The 20,848-nt window shown below is 39.9% G+C and overlaps 1 protein-coding gene across 1 annotated transcript; it reads right to left on the bottom strand.

Annotated features, from left to right (window-relative positions):
• Positions 1-1,525: 1,525 nt before the first annotated feature.
• On the bottom strand, positions 1,526-11,045 carry rcor1 (REST corepressor 1). The gene is made up of 12 exons (XM_072689806.1): positions 10,187-11,045; positions 10,027-10,086; positions 9,267-9,347; positions 8,748-8,800; positions 7,704-7,865; positions 7,270-7,388; positions 7,074-7,152; positions 5,851-6,054; positions 5,644-5,721; positions 4,613-4,670; positions 4,205-4,443; positions 1,526-3,953 (listed from the first exon to the last, which is right to left on the bottom strand). Exons 1-12 carry the CDS (start codon positions 10,341-10,343, stop codon positions 3,912-3,914), a joined length of 1,332 nt encoding a protein of 443 aa, XP_072545907.1. The 5' UTR covers positions 10,344-11,045; the 3' UTR covers positions 1,526-3,911.
• Positions 11,046-20,848: the final 9,803 nt, after the last annotated feature.

Genomic DNA, 20,848 nt, shown 5'->3' with positions numbered 1-20,848 from the left:
ACTCAAAATAATCTGGGTTTCACCTGACCGAAGAATCTTGCTCCTCGAATCTTGAACCAGGCAGTACCTTGAACCCTATCCACCAGTCTAGTCTGGGCTTTTGGTTCTCGAGTGTTAGCAGTGGTTTGCATTTCGAAGTAAGTGATACACCTACCTCCTCAAGACTGTTCTCGACTTAATAGATGTTGTAAAAGGGTTCTGGGATTATCTACTTCTAGATTTTTGGTGTTGCAGAGGTCGCCCGCGCATCTCTTCTGTTTATTGTACAAATCTGTTCATTAGGCCACTCTGTTTCTCAAGTTTCTGCCACTGTATCTCTGTGATCTGTTGCTTTAGTTTTTTTTCAGCCTAACGATGGCCTCCCTTGCTTGCATTACCTCCACATAGTTCCCATTAACAGCTACCAGATACAAATTGGCATCAACTCGGCACTTGGCATCAACTCCAGATCTTTTATGCTCTTTGTTTGTTATGAAAGGGGGAGGAAACAGGCCACAACTGACCATGAAACTTCACATCACTTACCGGTCCAATTACTTTTAGCCTGTGAAAACAGAGGAACTACATAAATGGCTTTAAATCCTAAAGATTAATGTTTGTTTAAAGCACTGAAATTAAAGCTAAAAAAAAAAGACACACTTCAAATGCTTCAGATCCACTGATATGTATGGCCCGGACTGTATGACTGAAATCCCATCATTTAACTGGAAATTAAATATTTTCATAAAAACAATGAAATATACAGTATTTTTGTCTTTGATGTAAATAACTAATTCAGCCAGCGGCTTATAGTGCAAAGTATAGCATTGGCTCAACCCAAGAGCACTGACTGGGGTTAAATATTCAGGCCTGGAAGTTACAGTAGCATGCAAAAATGTTTGGAAGCCAGGTGAAAACTTTTGTTACAGTGCTAAAAGTTAAGTAAGTAGAAGATGAACTGATCTCCAAAAAGGCATAAAAGCACCATGCAAAAGTTCAGGCACTGCAGGGGATTTGAGCATTGAGAACTTTTACCAAGGTCTTAGACGGTAATCAGCTTGTTCAGGGCTACAACTTGTCTACAATCATTGTTAGGAAAGACCAGGTGATCCACATTTACATATAATTGATGTGGATTCCTGAAACAAATGACCCAAGGCCTAATCATCAGCAGATCACGGTTTAATCCCAGGAGTCTCACAGATGCTAGTCAGTGTGGGCGTCTCGTTATCTGATGTAACGATGTCACCAGCTGTCCGATGACATCGCATTAGCAATAGTTCTTCGTATGACTCTGAGGATGCTAGCTTTCACTCTTCTTGCACTGGTGGCACTGTGCGATAGGGCGAGTCCTAGCTAGTGAGTGGAAACTGGAAATGACTAAGATTGGGCTGAAAATCGGGTTTTTAAAAAAGGCTAAGCATTACACACGTTTGACAAGTGAAAGAACTTGTGTGTGTGGGGTGGGGGGGCTTGGGGGATCAGGAGTGCACACAGATCATTAAAAAAAACAAAACAAAACAAAAAAAACAATACATGGAATGAATGAATTCCATTGGTTTATTATGTGGCTATTGTGACAAACTGATTATACATGGGAAAAGAATGTAATGGCAATACAACACGCACACTCACACAAGCACACGCGCACACATGCACGTGCACCGATTTAGAGAGAGTTTCAAAATAACCTACCCACAGGAAGAATCCTGGTACAGTAAGAAAATCAAAGTGAAAGGAGAAAATGGATGATCTCAGGTTCTACTTAACGGCTCGTGTCCAACCACCAGTAGCTTGCATGTAAAGGCAGAGCTTTTACAAAAATGTGGAACAACTGGCATCCATGGTTGACATCTCTTCAAAATTGGGCCTAGACTTGCCAAATTATTGCCTGTAAATGCAAGAAATGGGCACAGATCATTTTAAAACCCTAGGGAAAAACATTCACCCCAAAAAAAGAAGGTAGTTTTCACTTCAATATATAGTCAACAGCCCTAGTTAAGAAATCTCCACGGACAGACATTATATATATAAATTTCTTTTGCCATAATCATATATAACTTTTAATATATAACTTCATATTTAAGGGAGGAGGGAGCATATTCAGTGGTCTAATATAAAACATATACCCTTACAGGATACCCTAGCATTTCTCAGCCAAATCAACCCTTTACATATAGCACACGATAGAATACCACAGACAATTTCCGTGTGTTTCCTTGTACTGTTTTTTTCATTATTATTATTAAAGAGCTGCAGCTTCAAAGCACGCTTGTAATCGAAGGGCACATTGAAGCTCACTGGCTCACCGACTCAGCGAGCGCGCACATTTTCACAAAAGATTAGGCTGAAAATACTGGTGTATTCCTTTCATGCATTACTTTATTTGAAAGCTTTTCTTTTTCATAAGAATTCTGGATCACCGTATTTATAAATGGGCCCAAGAATGTAGCTTGCAATAAACTGAACCCCTGAACCTGAAGGGCAGTTCTGACACCTGCATCTGCTTCGCATCTACAGGATTTAATTAATACGTCCTGTTTGTTCTCAAACAGGCAGGTTTTTTTGTTGTTGCTGTAGTTCTAAGAGTTGGAAGATGAATTAAAGCAAAACAATCTGGATGGCCTGGGACCTCTTGAGTTTGAGAGCGACTGTTGAGAACCAGTCAACGGTTCATGATTCAGCTCAAGTCTTGGAGCAGAAGACAAACTTATGTTTGCAGAAGGGGTGCATCAAAACATACATACATTAAGATTTATATATCTGGGCTTTTTTAATTAACAGGCATCCTATTTATTATATATAATGAAACTGCGTCAAGGTTTTTAAGCAACTAGCACCAATCAGAAACCTAATCTAATATGAGCGTATCATTACTACACCCCTAAATGCTGTCATGAGCTCCACAACGAAAACTCAGCATTATTATTGTGGAGGTACTAGAGAGAGCAAGTCAGACTGAAGAAGAAAAGGAAGAAGGCAGTAAATCCTTCCTCGACTTTGCGGTTGTTTGGTTTTACGAAAGGGCGCTCACTTGATTGCATTGCATTGCAGACACACTTCACGCTTCCTAAACTGAAAAGATGATCCCATTTCCATAGCGCTGCTATCCAGTTGACAACAGAATGTTGACACGGGCTGTTTACATCGTTTCATATAACGCAATAACTTAAGCGATAAAAGATTATTCACCCGACTTTCCATTTTATGGGAAAACGGGACGGGTAATCAAAATTTCCGATTTCCCCTTCAATACAGTTTCTTTCATCATTGGAAACATTATCGCTCCATTAAGCAAATAAATAGATTCATGATAAACTGTTGACAGTCATTTAAAATTACAACACATCCTTAATCTGATTGCTTTGTAAATTGACAAAAAAAAAAAACTCCCCCCAAAAAGAACAGCTGTTAAGATTTTGGTACACTGGAGTGAAGTATGGGGAGGTTGGTCTGTGAAAGTCCATTTGCGGGGAGTTAAAACAGGTGAGAAGAAAAATCAGGCAACTTCAATAAGCACCTTTTCACACAGGCTGCTCAGGACCATGAAACAAGGTATAGTGAAGCTAGGACGGACGTTCATAAAAGATGACAGAATCCATCTACATCCTCAACGTTTATGAAGGTTAAGTGAACGTAGTGCTTGAAGCACCACTGCCCATCTGTGCTGGCAGACATCAGGTAAAATAAAGACGATCCTTATTCCTTGGTCAGGCCTGGTGAGGTCTGCAGTTCTGTTTGGCGGTAAATGCCAGAGTCCTGGGGTTCAGCTAGGTTGAGGGAGCAGAGGCTAGGACAGAAGAGTAGGAATGGTTGGTGTGAAGCAGCTACACTGGGTGCCACAGAAGCCCTGGTGCCTCTTCAGCACAGCAGTAACATCAACTGGATTGCGCTCAGGGTTAGGAGAGGTCATCTGGTCATCCTGTGGGCACTCAAGAGGCTGAGGGCGTTTGTGTTTCTGTAGGTGTAGGTTCCTGAACAGAAGAACAACCTGTTATTCAAACGACTACTCCTTCTTCAGCTAATGTCATCTAACGAAAGGTTCATGGTTCATCACAGACAGCCAACATTTTTTTTTTTTTTTTAAGTAACATGACTAAGTAAGGATAAGTGGCGAATCCCCTTTAACACATCAAATATAGTTCATTCAGACAACCATTGTTTAACACAGCTATTGGTGTAATTCCTATGAATAGTCTAGAGCCTTAGTGTAAGATCCTCAGACCTCCTTCTGATCCTCTGGTGGTACGGGGGTGGTGGTGCCCTCCTCAGACGACACTTCCATCTTCTCTTCCTCTGAGCTTTTGGAGCCTTCCACACCATGCTCAGCTTCCCATTCCTGCAACACCTCGTCCAGATTGAAGCGCCGCCGGTAGTTTACAAAGAAGTTCTTCACTTGAACGACTGATTTATTGCCAATGACATCAGATATGGCTTGGAAATCTCTTCCATATTTCCTTATGGCTGAGAAAAGCAATGGGGGGGGAAACAGCTTCAGACAAAAATGCAATTAAATTGCTATATTCTGACCCCAATTAAACTAACTGGTCTTGGTATTATATAGTGTTCAGATGGGCTTCATTTACTTCAGGACATTTTAGACATTTTCATTCAGGGTTGGTAAAAAATATACCTTGTACTGCAAGAAGCTGCTCCTCTGTAGTCCAACGTGTATTGAATTTCTGATTCACCTACAAGCACAACATGCTAATATTAGACAAAGCATCTACTCAGTACGGAGAAGCATTAGAAAAAGACTGAGCCAGTATTCTGTCCAGTGTCTTGTTCAGTTCTACTATGTTTTCAGTTCAGAGGAGCAATTTTTCTGCTGATAACCTGATAACTGCCAGGCTTAGTAGGTCTGTAAGAGCAGTGAAAGCAAGCAACCTATGCTGGACTCTGGCCCCTGTTGTCCACCCCTGCTCCATCTGCACATTTCCAGACCTTTTTTTTCTCCATTAGAAAATGTCTCCACACAAATGCAAAACGACAAAAGTGCTTCAAAAACAAAAATGACTAAAATGCTATCCTGAGCATACTGTTTTAGCAGGGGCATATTAACTCAAAATGTTTGATGTCAAATGCCTTAAGACACTGAGAGAATACATACGCAAAAATGATGTTTAAACAGCAAAGCTCCATCTGCCAGTATCTGCCAATACGGAGTACCAATACCAACTTGATACTAAATACTCAATAAAAATTGTGACAATGCAAAAACATGCAAATGGGGAAGCATAATCTTGCTAAGCTCTACCAAACAGCTAAAATTCACATTTTCAGGGCAGTGACAAGTTCACATCTCTGTGTAAAAAGCTACTAAACCTTTAAACAAGCTGCTTAAACTCAACTTTTGGTTTCAGAACCAAAAAATAAATAAAAACACTACATGGAAACAAAGTGCTGTAAATGTAAAAGATCCATTAAATGTCTGTTTAATGATAATAACTATTTATGACTGGCTTTTACTGGTTGTTTAAACGTTTGGTTTCATAAAGTATGCAAACAAAAAGTCCTATGTAAAAACAAATAAATAAATAATTATTCAACATCAAGCTTTGTTTTACCACTCCACATAAAATAAAATAATGCTTCATAGAATTAACTAGGTTTTAAAAAATAGTTGTAAGATAAGTTTAGACTAAATCTTGATGGACTGATTACCTCAGAAGGCCGGAATTCCTCCACTCCTGTATCCAGTGCTTCTCTCAGGGCACTGTTGTTTTGTTTAATGCTCTGGATCTGTAGAGAAGTTTCACATTTTTATACTTTGTATACTTTCACTTTATACATTGTGTGCATGTACTCACTCATGCCCATTAAACATATTTAAATGTACAAACTGAAATTAACAATCATCAAAGTCCTAACCTGACGTTTAATGGTGATGAGCTCCATGTCCAGTTGCCTCAGAACACTGGTTGCTGCAGAACCGCTGCTTGACATGGCCGTCACGTCGCTCTGGTTCAGGTGCATGCCTTTGGGTGGCTTCCTCTTCGCCCGGTGGAGGTTCCGCCCAGTCAGACCCTGCACCTCTTTCTTCACGTGCATTGGCTTGTCTGTGACATTTGCTGGCTGAAATGATGTTAAAAATAAGTTCAGTAGGTTGCTAGTTTAGACACACATGGTCTTAAAAATACCCAGCTGTAGGTTAGTTTATCTTTAGGAGTGGGAGAAAGATCTTAAAAATTGGGAATTGGGTTCTTGTAAAAAGTATCAAAGCATTCAAAAACTGTGCTGTGGATTCCTTTAAAGAGTGGGTTCAACCAATATCATATCTAATCCCCATTAGATGTGTTTGGGATGTTTTCTAAATGCAGTTTCAATTCACTATTCACAATACATGCTATAATTAATGTGTCACTTTTAGTTTTCTCAAAATATAATTAGATGTTTAAAAAAAAAAAAAAAAAAAACAAAAAAAAAAAAAAAAAACACAGACCTACTTTTCTTCTCAAGGGTCTACGTGCTACCCTCAAAAATCTCTTCTAGTTTTTGGACTGGTTAATAAAAAATGTCATGGTATGGAACATGCACTCATGGAAATACTGAATGAACATAAACCCTAATCTGTGCTCATTTCCACTTGTTTCTACTGAGAGAATGAGGTTTGTGAAAATTATGGCTCCAAGTGATGCAGCACCCTAAATATAGTGTTAACACAGCAGGTAAAAGCGGCCTTATCAACTAATGTGGACAAAGTCATTACAAGGAGCATTTTTGTCTGAGTCAAAGCATGTATGTACTGTGTGTTTGGCCATTAAACGGAGTTCAGAATGGGTTTACTACTGTGTGGATTCTGGTAATAAAAACACACATCTGTCTAAAGAATCACACATGGTTACCAAATTCAGTTCCCAGAAAAAAAGGAAATGGTAAAACAAGACGTCACCCACATCATTCTATCTTTTTTCTGTCTCGTTCATCAGGTACGCAACCCAAATCTATGGGAACAAAATCAAAAACTTATCCCCACAGTCACACTATCTTTATTTTCCTGCGAGTTTCTGAGTCCAACAGACAAGAAGATATTTCTGTATTAAGGAAAAAAAGGTATGAATTCACAGAGCAAAAATATGCTAATTTAAATCTACCTCTTTTTTTTCCTCCTTGTTCACCTCAGGTTCCGCATCAGCTGGAGGGGTGCAGCTGGTCTCCTCAGCTTCTTCATCACTACAATGAAAAACAGTACTCTTCCTGAGACCTTTTTCTAAAAATATTTGTTTTATGTTATTAATTTAAATAAGCATAATATATAAAGATAATGCAAAATGTGATTGAGTGGCTGACCTCTCCTCGCGTTCTCGCTTCTGTTTACGTGCGTGCCGGTCCATGACGCTGGTTTTACTGCGCGTTTTCTTCCATGAGTAATAAAATCTAACCAGGCTTGCAATAGATTTATCTGGAAGCTGCTCAGAAAGAAATGAAAAAAAGAATCTAATCATTTTGTGCAATGACAGTATTGAACCTATCATCTTTATTCACAGCTGTGTAGACATACTCCTCTCAAAAATCGCTAACTTGGCTAATAAACTTCATGTTTTCATTTATGTTGGCATTTTGATATTTTTATGCAAAATATTGGATATCAGTTCTGTGGTCATTTTCAAGATGTCAGTGATTTGAATTTCAGCATATCCTCTGGCTGCCTACAGTGTAAGGACATCCAGGAATGTTCCTTTTTTCCTAAATGTGTAGTGCTGTAATGGTCCCTGGTGGCTCACCATCTGCTGTATGCGATGGAAAGTCTTGCCGTGAAAGCTGAACCCCTGTTCAAACAGCACTTTGTCCTCCACTGTCCACTCATCTGGGAAAGGGGTAAAGTTGGGCAGGTCTGCCAAAGACTTTTCTATGTTGTGTTTGTGCCAGAAGAGCATGCCCAATGCCTATTAAAGAGATACTTTCTAGTGAAATCATGATTACAGTACTCAGCAATACACTTCATGTAAAGGCCACTTTGAGGCCTACGTACCTCGAAAGTCCATGGTATGGCTGTACAGACGGTAGCCCATTTATTGTCACACATACTTATCAGTCACCCTCTGCCTCATTCATCACTGCTCTGTTTCTGACCACAATGTGCTGTTAACCACATATTGCCTATGTGGTGGACCATTCTCAGCACAGCAGCAACAATAACATGGTATTGTGTTCGGTGCTAATACAGCTGTTTTAGGCACAGTAGTGCCCCCCCCCATCACTGAGAGGTTAAGAGAGGTCCACCACCCAGAAATATCCAGCCATTGAGGCAGACTCTGTGGTCAGAAACTGTCCAGTTGTAAATGTCTAAAGCCCACCTAACACAAATTGTGTGGGCCAACATATGGATTACAGTCTCCAACAGTACACTTGCATGCAGGTGTTTATTCATGAGGCAACAAAAATCTGAAGGAAAGCATGTCATTTATACCTAGGGCTGGGCAATATGACAATATTTTATCGTATTAAAACAGACAATTAGCTTTTCTAAGCATATTGAGGATAATGTAATTGCTTAAAGAACACTGATCAACTGCAGGTTTCATTACCAACAGTGTAATTAGTAAGATGAAGAGCAGCAGATGGTGAATATATACATATCTGAACAGTATATTTTAAGAATCTGATGCTACTGGTGTATACAGTCTGTAATCACATGTATTGTAATAAATATCCAGTATCACAAAAATGTCTTTAAATATTGTAATATAATATTTTACTATATCGCCCAGCCCTATTTATACCCATCAGAATGCTTCCTAATGAATAGAGCAAGAACAAAAATGTACCTGCTCCATATTGTAGCCATGTTTCTCTTTGGCTATTGCAATATACTCGTCCACTGAAAGGAAAAAAAGAGAGACAACCAATCACTGAACCAACCAACACATCAGTACTAAACTTAATGAAGCAGGTGACAATTAATGGTGTTAGTAATTCAACCAATAATAATTCTGGTTGCTGAGTGATGGTTCACCAAAACACACAGAAACAGTATAGCCTAAAATATGAAAATATACCCATGGTAACTACTAAAACCTATTTACATATAGATATATATACAAATATATAATGTGTCGATCTCCAAAATGGCAACTGCACTAGAGTAGGAAAAGATCTTCAGCACTTTCAACAGAAGTCAAGGTAAACTGATTTTATCCCCGGTTATTTTGAAGCGTGTCCATCGGCCCATCCTGAAATTGTGTCACAACGTAAAGGACGAATGCCAGAATAACGTTTATAGAACATGATTACTGGTGACAAACTGGAATTCAAATTCAACACAAACGTTCCCATAAATAACTCACATTTCGCCTCTGCCAGGTTCTGGCTGGGGATCCATACCAGCATTCCCAAGTGCTCCCTCTCTTGGCTTGCCTTTGCTACCTCTGATAAGGAAAAAAAGCAAATTAATTACTTGGGGAGGGGGGATAGTCCATACAACATTCTGCATGCTACGTCTGATGCATATCACACCGGGGTAGGGGAGACAAGTCATGTCTTTATCAAGGGCGCAGCAACAACAGCAGTCAAGGGAAGCACAAGTGCATTACACCCTGTGGCCCTCTGCTAGCAAGTCTAACCCACTTGGTCTTGTAGCTCTTTGAACGCAAGTGATCTAAATGGGTTTCTAATCATTGATGCTCTCATTCACCCCTGTTTAAGAGAACTGTACACTACAGCTGCAGTATTCCCCCACACTCCTCTCTTAATGATGTTAAACCTAATGAAAGATCTTAAAATGATGATCACAAATGAAGGTCTTAATCAAGCAAGTCAGAACATGGCCAGAAAGCACTGAAGATCAAACTTGTGCTTTTTTTTTGTTTGTTTGTTTGTTTTAATCCCCAATTAAACAGGGCATTAATACAGACACCTATTCTGGACGATCTGGGTCAAAAGTACAGTTCATTAACGTAAACGAAGGGAATGAACGAACAGCTAGGATCACGTTTTCTGAGGCTGCTCCAACTGGAGAAACTCTCTGAACAACGGGCTGTGTTTGAGGCTACCACAGCCCCTGAGCTGTTCTGTCATTCGAGCTCAGAGAAGTGAATTTCCACCCACCGGGATCATAATCCGGGACGACTGCCTGGTACTGAGGACCCACTCGCATCCCGCCTGCACCTTATAACAGAAAAAAAAGCGGATCAGGCACACAGTATAAAGACAACTTAAGTGTGTGAAGTTCTCGCGAATGACCGAGGCTACCACCACCACGACTTACCATGCTCGTCATCACTTGAGGAGCCCGAACTTCCTTCCTCCCACGAATTGTTACTGTTCCCGTTTGAAGTAAAACTTTTGGCCGGGTTGTTAACAGAGTTTCTGCCTCTCCTCTTGCCCGATATCTCGGCGGGGCCCTTTTCTAACATCGCAGGCATGTCGGAAAGAAAGCCGAGGAACTTTAGCGGCAGAAACACGCAGCCCTGCTTGCTCGCCTGCTCGCTTGCTAGCTGCTAACGCAGCCGGCCACAGATGCTCCGGTGGCTAATTTGCGGCTAAGGGCCTCCGCTACAAATAGCTCCGAGTGTGAATATCAAATCTCTAGTCCACAAGTTTCCTCAAAGTGCGCTTAAAACCGCCGGGCTCTGGATCCAGAGGCCGGGAGGACGGTCGTCTGTGGGTCGTTCGCTGCACCGACCGAGCTGAGTGAGCAGGTTACTCGGACTGATGGAAGTAAACGGATTAGCTAGCCAGCTAGCTAACTGTTAGCTAGCTCGCCGTAATGTTGCACGCAGAAGCTACGACGAGAGCTAGCGAAAATAATAGCATTAGCTGACGTTAGTTGTTCATATCTTCCCAAAAAATGAATTCCAGCATTTCCACACAGTGTCGAGAAACGACTTATTTCCCTCCGTCCGGACGTGCAAGTCAAACGCGGAGAAATGAAGGGTTTGCTCTGAAACACAACTCTGTAGAAGTGTTGATGAGATGCAGAGGGAACTTCTCCCCACTTCCACACACACACACACACACAGTCAGTCTCTCTCTCTCTCTCTCCTACACACACACACACACACTGTAGTTCAGCCAGGCCCGGACACACTCCAGTATGAATGGGTGAAAGAACACGTTTACACGTTTCCTCAGAGCTGCTGATGGTAATCTGAGAGAGCGCAGTGAGGGGGGATGGAGGGACAGGGGGACGGGGAACGAGGGGATAGTAATAAGGTCAGTGTCTCAGAAAAAAAAACTATGGGGGCAAAAATAGCAAAAACAGGGAATGAATAAATAATAATAATAATAATAAATAATAATAATACAATAAATACCAACATGGAAGTTGACCTTAAGATCACCTAACCAAAAATAATAAAATAATAATAATTAATTAATAAAATAAAAACGCATAATACGCTGAATAATGTTCTAGAAGTAAAAAATAAATAAATAAATAAATAAATAATAATTTTATTATACAGTGGCATGTTTCAAAAGATGAATGACTATGATTGACACTTTTTGTAGCCAGATAAACGTCTTTCATTTCTCGTTTGAGAGATTTCGATCATTCTTCCTTTCAACAGGCTTTTAGTTCTGAGATCTTAAGGCTGTCTTGCTTTTTCTTTTTAGGTCTATCTACAGATTTCCGATGGTGTTTAGGTCGGGGGATTCTGAAGGCCATAGCAAAAACCTCCAGCTTGCACCTCTTGAGGTTGTCCATTGTGGATCTTAAGGTGTGTTTAGGATTAGTGTCCTGCTGTAGAAGCCATCTTCAGCTTTTTTTATTTTGACTTTTTTTTTTTAACAGATGGTGTGATGTTTGCTTTCAGAATTAGCTTGTATTTAATGACACCTGTTCCATCTACCAGTGAAATGGTTGCAATACAAACCCTCAAGCATGGTGTACATATTACATATACTTATACATATTACACAACAGATATAGTACTAGTAGCCATCCTAGCATTCTTTATTTTCTTTCTCTGAAATTAGTGGAGAGTTTCCTTGGCTGTGTGTTTGGGATTATTGTCTTGCTGAAATGTCCATCCTCGTTTAATAAAATATAAAATATATTTACTTAGAAAATTGGTCACATGTTCAATATTTACACTGTAAGTAATACGTTCAGGTCTTAAATGCACAGTAACAAAATGTTGCATGTTTTTTCACAATACTAAACAGAGGTCAGAAAATAGTTCCAATAGCTGTAAAACTGCATAGGTCCCTGACATAGTAAATCTAATAAACTAAACTAAACAAACACCTTAACTGTATATAAGGGAGGGGGTGGAAATCAAGCAAGCAGTAAAACGTCAGTGTAGTATATTCACGTTTATATTTACACTAAGTTCCAGCCATGCAAGCTCTTCTACCTGTGCTGTTATTCCGCCACAAATACTGTATCACTCCGCCGAACGCTGTGACATAAATCATATAATTAACCAAGAAGTGACGGAAATGCCCTGAGTAAAATAAACCAAGAACAATCTAAAATGAACCTTAACTTGGATTAAGACAAGGATACACACTAACAACAAACAAACTGAGGAGAAAAGAATTGTGGGAGATGTGGTTTGATTAGTTGGTCTGTGTAAGGAGCTGGAGAAGGACCTGCAGGCTGTGCAGTGAGTGGAGTTCGTCACTGTGATGTGGCAACAAGCTGCTTGTTAAGGTGCTATAATTCAGCGGATGGAAACGCTAATATTAAGACCTATTAAATGCTATGTTCTTTTTCCTTATCACAGCCGTGCTGTTATTTCATGATCACACACTCCCGGTGGTGCCCTATTGCTTTATTAACATTGTGTATGTCTGGTTAGTATATATTATACATTTAATGAAACATCTACAACAGGTCTGAACTCTATGAAGATTTGGGTTTCATTTGTGGACCAGAATCCCTGAAGCAAGCTTGTGGTCACGTAATTAAAGCTCCAGTCAGTTCTTACATTGAAAGCAGTGGGATTCTTGATTGAAGAGGGGACCAAATATTCTAATAAGTGGTATATGACCATCACTGAAGGAGAACTATCACCGTTTGCTGGTCACCTGACCAATCCACAGCGCTGCTAATGGTGCAGATACAAACAGAACAACTCCTGTGAGAGCTGCCTGCTCTTTCGCTCCCTGTCAAACCTAAGAAACACAGAATTAGAGCTGAAGAGAGCGTGGTAGAGTCCTCGCTAAACCCCGGATGAACACTGGCCTGGCTTTTGTAAGGAGGCGAGAGTTCTGTGACCTGAAAGGATTTAACAGTGATGCTGAGTTGGGTTTTTTTCTTGCTGAACAGGTTGGATATTTAGTAGTTTTGTAGGTACCTGTGTTACAGTGTAGTACAGTACAGCTGTATTACCTGAACAACAACTCAGACGGTTAAACTGATGTTTGAAAAAAAAAGAGCTAGTCACTATTCTGAGACCATTTCAAGTGCTGTTCTCCCTGTAGTCTTTCTAAACACAACCTATACAACCTGTATACACACCTAAACAGATGCCTGACAGAGTGGATGCTTTAACTGAACACATGCTAGCCAGCTGTACTCCTATAGCCAGTGTTTTATCTGTTGCTCAGTGAACTTGACTGTTTATGTCCTTATTTAAATAATTAAGTAAGTATTATACAGTGGAGGAAATAAGTATTTGACCTTCCACTGACTGAAATTTTAATACAAAAAAATAAATGAAACGTCTCAATTTTATGCCAGCTTTATTTTAACAGTGACAAATAGAATACCAGAAGAAAAACTGAGAAAATCACATGAAATGAGAAATAAAAATGAACTTGAATTTCATTTAAGGAAAAAAAAAAAATGTGACCGCCTAGTTAAACATCATTTAATACTTGATGGCAAAACCCTTGTTGGCAAGCACAGCAGTCAGATGTTTCTTGTAGTTTTTTATAAGGTTTGCACACACTTCAGGAGTAATTTTGGGCCACTTCTCTCTGCAGTCATCTTCAAATCCTTAAGGTTTTTATGGCGTGCATTTGGAAACGTAAGGCTTCAGCTCTCTCCATAGATTTTCTTTGGGATTGAGTTCAGGAGACTGGCTAGGCCATTCCATGACCTTGATGTGCTTCTTATGGAGCCACTCCTTTGTTTCCTTGGCTGTATGGTTTGGGTCGTTGTCGTGCTGGAAGACCCATCCACGACACATTTTCAGTGCCCTGGCAGAGGTAAGGAGGTTGTCACCCAGGATTTTGCGATACATGGCCCCGTTCATCTTCCCACCGATGCGGTGAAGTTGGCCTGTGCCCTTAAAAGAAAAACACCCCCAACATAATACTTCCACCACCATGCTTGACGGTGGGGATGGTGTTCTTAGGGTCATATTCTGTATTTTTCTTTCTCCAAACACGTCGAGTTAAGGGCAAAGAGCTCAATTTTGGTCTCATCTGACCACAGCACCTTCTCCCAGTCTCTCTCGGAGTCATTAATATGTTCATGGGCGAACCTGAGCAGAGGAACCTTGCGTGCACTGCAGGATTTTAAACCATTACGTCTCAGTGTATTACCAATGTTTTTTTTGGAGACTGTGGTCCCAGCTGCCTTCAGCTCATTAACCAGCTCCTCCCGTGTAGTTCTTGGCTGATGTTTAACCTTTCTCATGATCAATGAGACTCCACAAGGTGATATCTTGCATGGTGCTCCAGGCCTAGGTCGATTGATAGTTGTTGATGTTGTACTTCTTCCACTTCCGAATAATTGCAGTTGTCACCTTCTCATCCAGCTTCTTACTTATGGCTTTGTAGCCCATTCCAGGCTTGTGTAGGTCAACAATTTCATCCCTGACATCTTTAGACAGCTCTTTAGTCTTGCCCATGTTGGAGATGTTGGAGTGTCACAGAGTCTCTTGGCAGGTGGCCTTTTACACAGGTGACAACATTAGTCATGGTTTTTAAGGGATCAAATACTTAGTTCCCTCAATGAAATGCTAATTATTTTTTATTTAAATATTATTTCATTTTCTAGATTTTCTTTTTGATATTCCATCTCTCACTGTTAAAATGAAGCTACCATACAAATCATAGACTGTTTAATTATTTGTCAGAGTACAAACTTTCAAAATCAGTGGGGAATCAAATACTTATTTCCTCCACTGTATATATAGACATATGAATCTGGCATTACCAGACACATCAATTAATTAATAGGACATAGATTCGATATTCTAAATAAATCTTACTACTGTCCCTAATGTACTCTGTTCCATTGTTGTTCCCATGCCTTATTGTTGTGGATACAGTGTCTGTTAATTAACTTACAGTATATCTACAGAAGGCCAGCAGCCATAATTCCAGCTAAATGTAGACAAAGGTATGTTAATGTGAATTTCACCCTCTGTTTTAAATGTAATATATTTAAATATGTTTTAATGGTCTTGAACATGTAAACTGGGCATTCAGATTTCTGGATATCCTTACTGTGGATATTCTACAAAAACACTACTGTACTACATTGTAACACAGGTACCCACAAAACCCACACCGGTGACAGTCTGGCTGCCTGTTTTAGTAGCTTTAGTACAAAATGAAAGGCCAGTGTTCATCCTGGTTTTAGCAAGGCTTCAGCTCTAATTCTGCATTTCTTTGGTTTGACAGGGAGCGAAAGAGCAGGTAGCTCTCACAGGAGTTGTTCTGTTTGTATCAGCACCATTAGCAGCACTGTGGATTGGTCAGGTGACCAGCAAACGGTGATAGTTCTCCGTCAGAGATGGACTACCATAGAAAATAAGTCATCAGGTTTGGTCAGTGTTTGGTCTCTCTGATGAGATCTACCCTGCCATAACAGATCATAATAAACATTTCTTGAAGAGTACCAGCAATCCCAGTAAATCCAGTATCTCTGGAAGTGCCCAACGCCAGCCTTCTAAAGACTAGTGATGCAGTGATAACTGACTAACTCTGCACACAGTGACCCAGCCCTGTTTTAATCTACTGCTCATTCCCTCACCATCCAGAGCGCTGAGGCATCGTCATGGCTTCACCGATTCAGTTTCTTCTGAAAATCTCATGCATTTCCTGGAAAGCCCCACTTCCAGTAAAGGCAGTGACACATTGATTTATACCTTGCTTATACGGATGCCAAATTCTTTTTTATGACGACCCTTGGGGAAATTACGTGGCCACTGTGACCCGGTAGTCAGCCAAGCACAGAGAAACTTAAACAAGCATGATTATAAGGGGGCTCTACTGAGGACTGGGTTAACTTCTGCAGCTCCTTCAGCTTGGATAGGTGCAATCTTTAAGTCTGACCACAGATTGGCAATTGGATTGAGGTCTGGGCTTTGACAGGGCCATTCCAAGCCATTTAGATGTTTCCCCTTAAACCGCTCAAGTGTTGCTTTAGCAGTATGCTTAGGGTCATTATCCTGCTGGAAGATCAACCTCTGTCCAAGTCTTAAATGTGTGGAAGACTGAAACAGGTTTTCCTTAAATTCCAAAATAGGAAAAACTCCATGGAGGGGTGAATACTTTCGCAAGGCACCACATAGCTATTCTGATGATGATAATGATGGTGATAATAATTGTAAAGGGTAGAAAACATGACGAATTTGGATGCCAATAAATTATTTTTGGGGGAAGGGCCACGTGGCCACTGTGACACGGTAGTCAGCCAAGTGCAGAGACAGACACCACTGAGCTCAATGGCAACCCTGAAGGGACCTTTTATTGACACCACCCATCACAACACCAAAACGAGACTGAAATTATAAACATAATTATAAGGCTCAAAAGGGGGTCTACTGAGGACCAGCCACGGCCAAGCGCTCACCAGTCCCTTGTTTAGAGTCTCTAGAGTCTCTGCTGCCATGTGTTCTTCTCCCTCCTCTGAGGGCTAAACTCACCTGTATGATCCACCTGGGGTTTGTTGTCCTAATCGGCCCCAGATGCACAGAATCAGGGCGGCGAGCATGGCATGGTGGGGTCTGGCCCACAGATCTCCTGCCTCCTCACCACCACACAGTATTTTACTGCATCTATATTGAGTTATATTGCTACTGTGGCTAGAAACAGCATTATACACTGTAGGCAGCAGGTGAACAGGCAGTTCTTGAAGGCGGTGTGTTAAAAGCAGGAACCGTGGGCAAGCATGGGGATCCAAGTGATTCTGACAAGGACCAAATGGCTAGACAACGGGATCAGAGCATCTCCAAAACATCTGGCAGGTCTTGTGGGGTGTTCCTGAAATATAGTGGTCAGTACCTACCAAAAGTGCTTCTAAAACGTACAACTGGTCAACTGACAGCAGGGTCATGGGCACCCAAGGCATATTAATGAGATCCATGGAGGCATCTTAAGGAGTCCATGTCTTGACGGGAGCTGTTTTGGCAGCGCGAAGGGGACCTCCACAATATTAGGCAGGTGATTTTCATGTTGACTGTGAAAGTTTTATTCCGTATTAATGATAAATGACACATTTTAATGAATGTTTGATGTGGTATTTCATCACAGTCATGCTGTATGTTTATTACTGAATTCATAAACAACTGAATTCTAAAACAATTCATCTGTTCAACCTAAAAAATGACTTAAAACAAGGACAAGCCTGACCTTTGTACTTAAACTGTAAAAAGATCTCTAACTTTGGTGACATTTTTTTATATTAGAACAAAAATGTTAATTTAAACAGGTTTATTTAACTAATATGTAGTAAATTAGTTTAAATTAATAGTAATAAATTAAATTAAATTAATAGAAAATACTACAGTGACTACTATGTAATTAAACCTAGTTAACTTGCATATCACCTCACTAAGCAAATTTAAGGTCCCAGTCTGCACACTGTAAGCAGACAAGGTTCTAGATCGTACTAAAAAAGATTCCTTGACTCATAGTTGACTCAGTTGGATGAAAGTTTTAAAAATCTTCTTTAAAAAAGAGAGCAGTGTTTAAATGCCAAAATATGTTGCTGTTTGTCAAAGGTCAAAGGTCAATATCACATATTTAGGAAAAGTAAAGATTTGAGAATTCAAGTAAGAATTCAGCTTAACGTTTTGGTGTATGTTGAATTTTTGTTACCTGAACAAAGAATTTCACACTTTATTTAAAACAAAATGACCTGACCTTAGATTTGGACATTAAATAGTAAGTTAACAGAACAACAACCTTTCTGACATTCAGTCAAGTAAACGCTTTACCTAACACTCATGTAATTCTTGTGAGTCTTTCTTCCTCCCAAGGTTTCTTCCTCCAGCTCTGAGGGAGTTTTTTCTTGCCACTGTCGCCTTTGGCTTGCTGGCTTACTGGGGGTCTTAGATTTTCATGTCTTTTTATGTTTTTTGGTTTGTTTGTTTTTTTTTAGTATATCTGATATAATAATCTCTTTATTGTCTTTTCAATTTGGTGAAAAAATAAAAATGCATATTCAGATACAATAATTAAATATAAGGTGGAGCTGACTGTATTTTGTATGCCACCCACGATGGCATAATCTGACAGTCAGGTTTTTGGCAGTCAAGCAGCCTCTGTTAGGGAAGATGTGTCAGAGCAGTTCCTAGGTGTGTATCAAATTATGTACAGTAGCAGTGAAATATGTGGCACATCCAGCTTGTTGAGATTCAGGCTGGGGCTGAAGGCCATTCCAGGCAGTTAGAGTGGGATAACAGAAAGGTTGTGGGCACAGACCACACCTTTACTTCATACCTTTAATTGCGTTGGAAAAGTAAATGGAAAACGGCAAAGGGAAAGAAATCTGAGAATTAGGCTGGAGGGCTGGAGGGACAGCTCTTGGGACAGAAAGTAACTAACATATGTAACCAGAGATGATTATGTCTTTTTGTCTGATTCATTTCTATATGCTGTGATGGTGACGGCATGTGTGCAGCACTGTGATTGGTTACATTCCTCCCTTTTCAGCTTTTTATTTCAGAAGATTAGAAAAAGCCAAGAATACAGCTTAGCAAGCTTCAGTTCCTCTGGCCCTCTGACAGAGAGTGTATTTACTGACATACATTATGTATCATACATCATACATGGACAAAAGTATTGGGACATTGGCTGATTCATTGTTTCTTCTGAAATCAAGGATATTATGTCAGAGTAACTGTCTCTACTGTCCAGGGAAGGAGGTTTTGGAACACTGCTGTAAATTTTGGAACATTGCTGTGAGGATTTGATTGCATTCAGCAGCAAGAGCGTTCGAGAGGTCAGGATCCCCAACTCCTCAACTCATTCCAAAAGTATTCGATGGAGCACCAACCATCATTCCAGAGAACCCCTGTCCACTGCTCCACAGCTCAATGCTTAGTACTTTTCTACATGGACTAGATAAGCTGTGTGTGTTCATCTGTATCAGCAATGGGTGCAAGTAGCTGAATGCGTTCATTAGAAGGGGAGTTCACAAACATTTGGAAATATAGTGTATATGTATGAATTCACATGAATTATTATCAATCTATACATTCATCTTCCTATCTGCTTCTCCCTGGTCAGGGTCACAGTGGGTTCAGAGCCTACTCAAAATCATTGGGCGCAGAGCAGGAATGTACCCCTGGACAGGCTGCCAGTGGATCACAGGGTACCCCACACACACTCTTACACTCTTACGTACGGGGGTAATTTAGCATAGCCAGTTTTCTGCTCATCATTACATATGTTGTATTTTACATTAATGTGGCTTTAAGCTACTTTACTCACACACCTTTGTCTGCTATTGATCTTAATGATTAATTATTTATTTGAATAAAACAACATTGGCTTTTGAGCCACATGGAAATCTACGGTCTTAATGTTTTAATGTTATCTTCACAACTAAGCCATTTTTAATGCTGTTGCCTATTAGACACAGACAAGCGTCCCTTCAAAAGCATCTAAAAAAGGAGTGATTCTGTGTTCATCCACTAGGTGGCGCAGTTCAACTTTCATTTCTGAGTGGACTGTTCACTAACAGAGCTGAAATGTGCCAGAGCAGGAGTCACTAATCTCCTGTTCAGCCAGTTTGAGCTCTACACAGACTACTGGTCTGGTCAGCTGGATTGTTGATCTTCAATATAAATGGAAAAAAATACAAATAAAAACAAATTAATTAATTAATCTTTATTAATAATTATTATAATGATTAAAATTATGATATTAAAATAATTTCTAATTATTAATTGCATAGATCTGAGAAATTGCACACTGTATAGTTTTTTATTTATTTGTTTATTTATCTCCTTATACTTTCTATCTCTGTATTATAATGTATAATGTATTTTTATAATTATAATTATTTTATTTGCTTTGACACTGGGATTAATGAAATGATCTGTCTATATTTTTCTCTCTCTATTAAAAAATTACATCACAGACTAAATATGCATTTCATTTTTTTATGCATATTTAATAATGTTTTCATTTTTAAATTTTTTGCATATTTAATCACACCAGCAGAAATCACGCAGTGTCACACTATGCGACATGATGAAGAGGAAGTTACATAATTAAAGCTTTGGGCGAAGCCGTGTTCATAAGTTTAATAAGTTTAGCTTCTGTTCAGCACTGGGAATTTGCCTTCTACAGCATCTGCCAACCATAGCAGGACCACCCTGTTACACAAACCTAACAGATCAACAGTCTGTCAGTAACAGGAGGGCTCAGGGCTGGGCAGCTGATCGCAAAGTTACTCTAAATCAGCAATCTTGACCATGCCAGTTATGTTCATTAACAGAGATGTGGCCACTACACTGATTAAGAACCTTTGCAGTAAGAGAGAGGTTTTGGGGTCTTTTAAAGGTTCTTCACGCTCACACCTCTCTATGAGAAACATGGTTCTACTATGGCATCACTCACAATATTACTATGTGTGTAGTCATGTGACTCTGCCCCATTCTGTCTGCGGAGAACTCAAGCACTGAGCAGCTCAGGCAGCTTATATAATCGCTAATATTCATAACCGAGGTAAAATGTTCAATTAATGGTGATACTGATTTCAGGTCATATCGCCCAGCGGTGGGAAGGCTGA

The sequence above is a fragment of the Salminus brasiliensis genome, chromosome 10 (genome assembly GCF_030463535.1).
Source record: "Salminus brasiliensis chromosome 10, fSalBra1.hap2, whole genome shotgun sequence".
In the NCBI taxonomy this organism is placed as follows: domain Eukaryota; kingdom Metazoa; phylum Chordata; class Actinopteri; order Characiformes; family Bryconidae; genus Salminus; species Salminus brasiliensis.
The sequence above is the reverse complement of the archived record's forward strand: the minus strand, read 5'-3'. Positions and strand labels throughout refer to the sequence as shown.

What these genes read in the sequence shown, in the direction of transcription:
- rcor1 (XM_072689806.1), bottom strand. Translation starts at nt 10,343, where the DNA reads ATGCCTGCGATGTTAGAAAAGGGCCCCGCCGAGATATCGGGCAAGAGG. An exon ending in CTCAAGTGATGACGAGCATG is followed by an intron (nt 10,087 to 10,186) that starts GTAAGTCGTGGT and finishes TTCTGTTATAAG; the next exon opens with GTGCAGGCGGGATGCGAGTG. An exon ending in ACAAGGAGGAAAAAAAAGAG is followed by an intron (nt 6,055 to 7,073) that starts GTAGATTTAAAT and finishes ACATCATTTCAG; the next exon opens with CCAGCAAATGTCACAGACAA.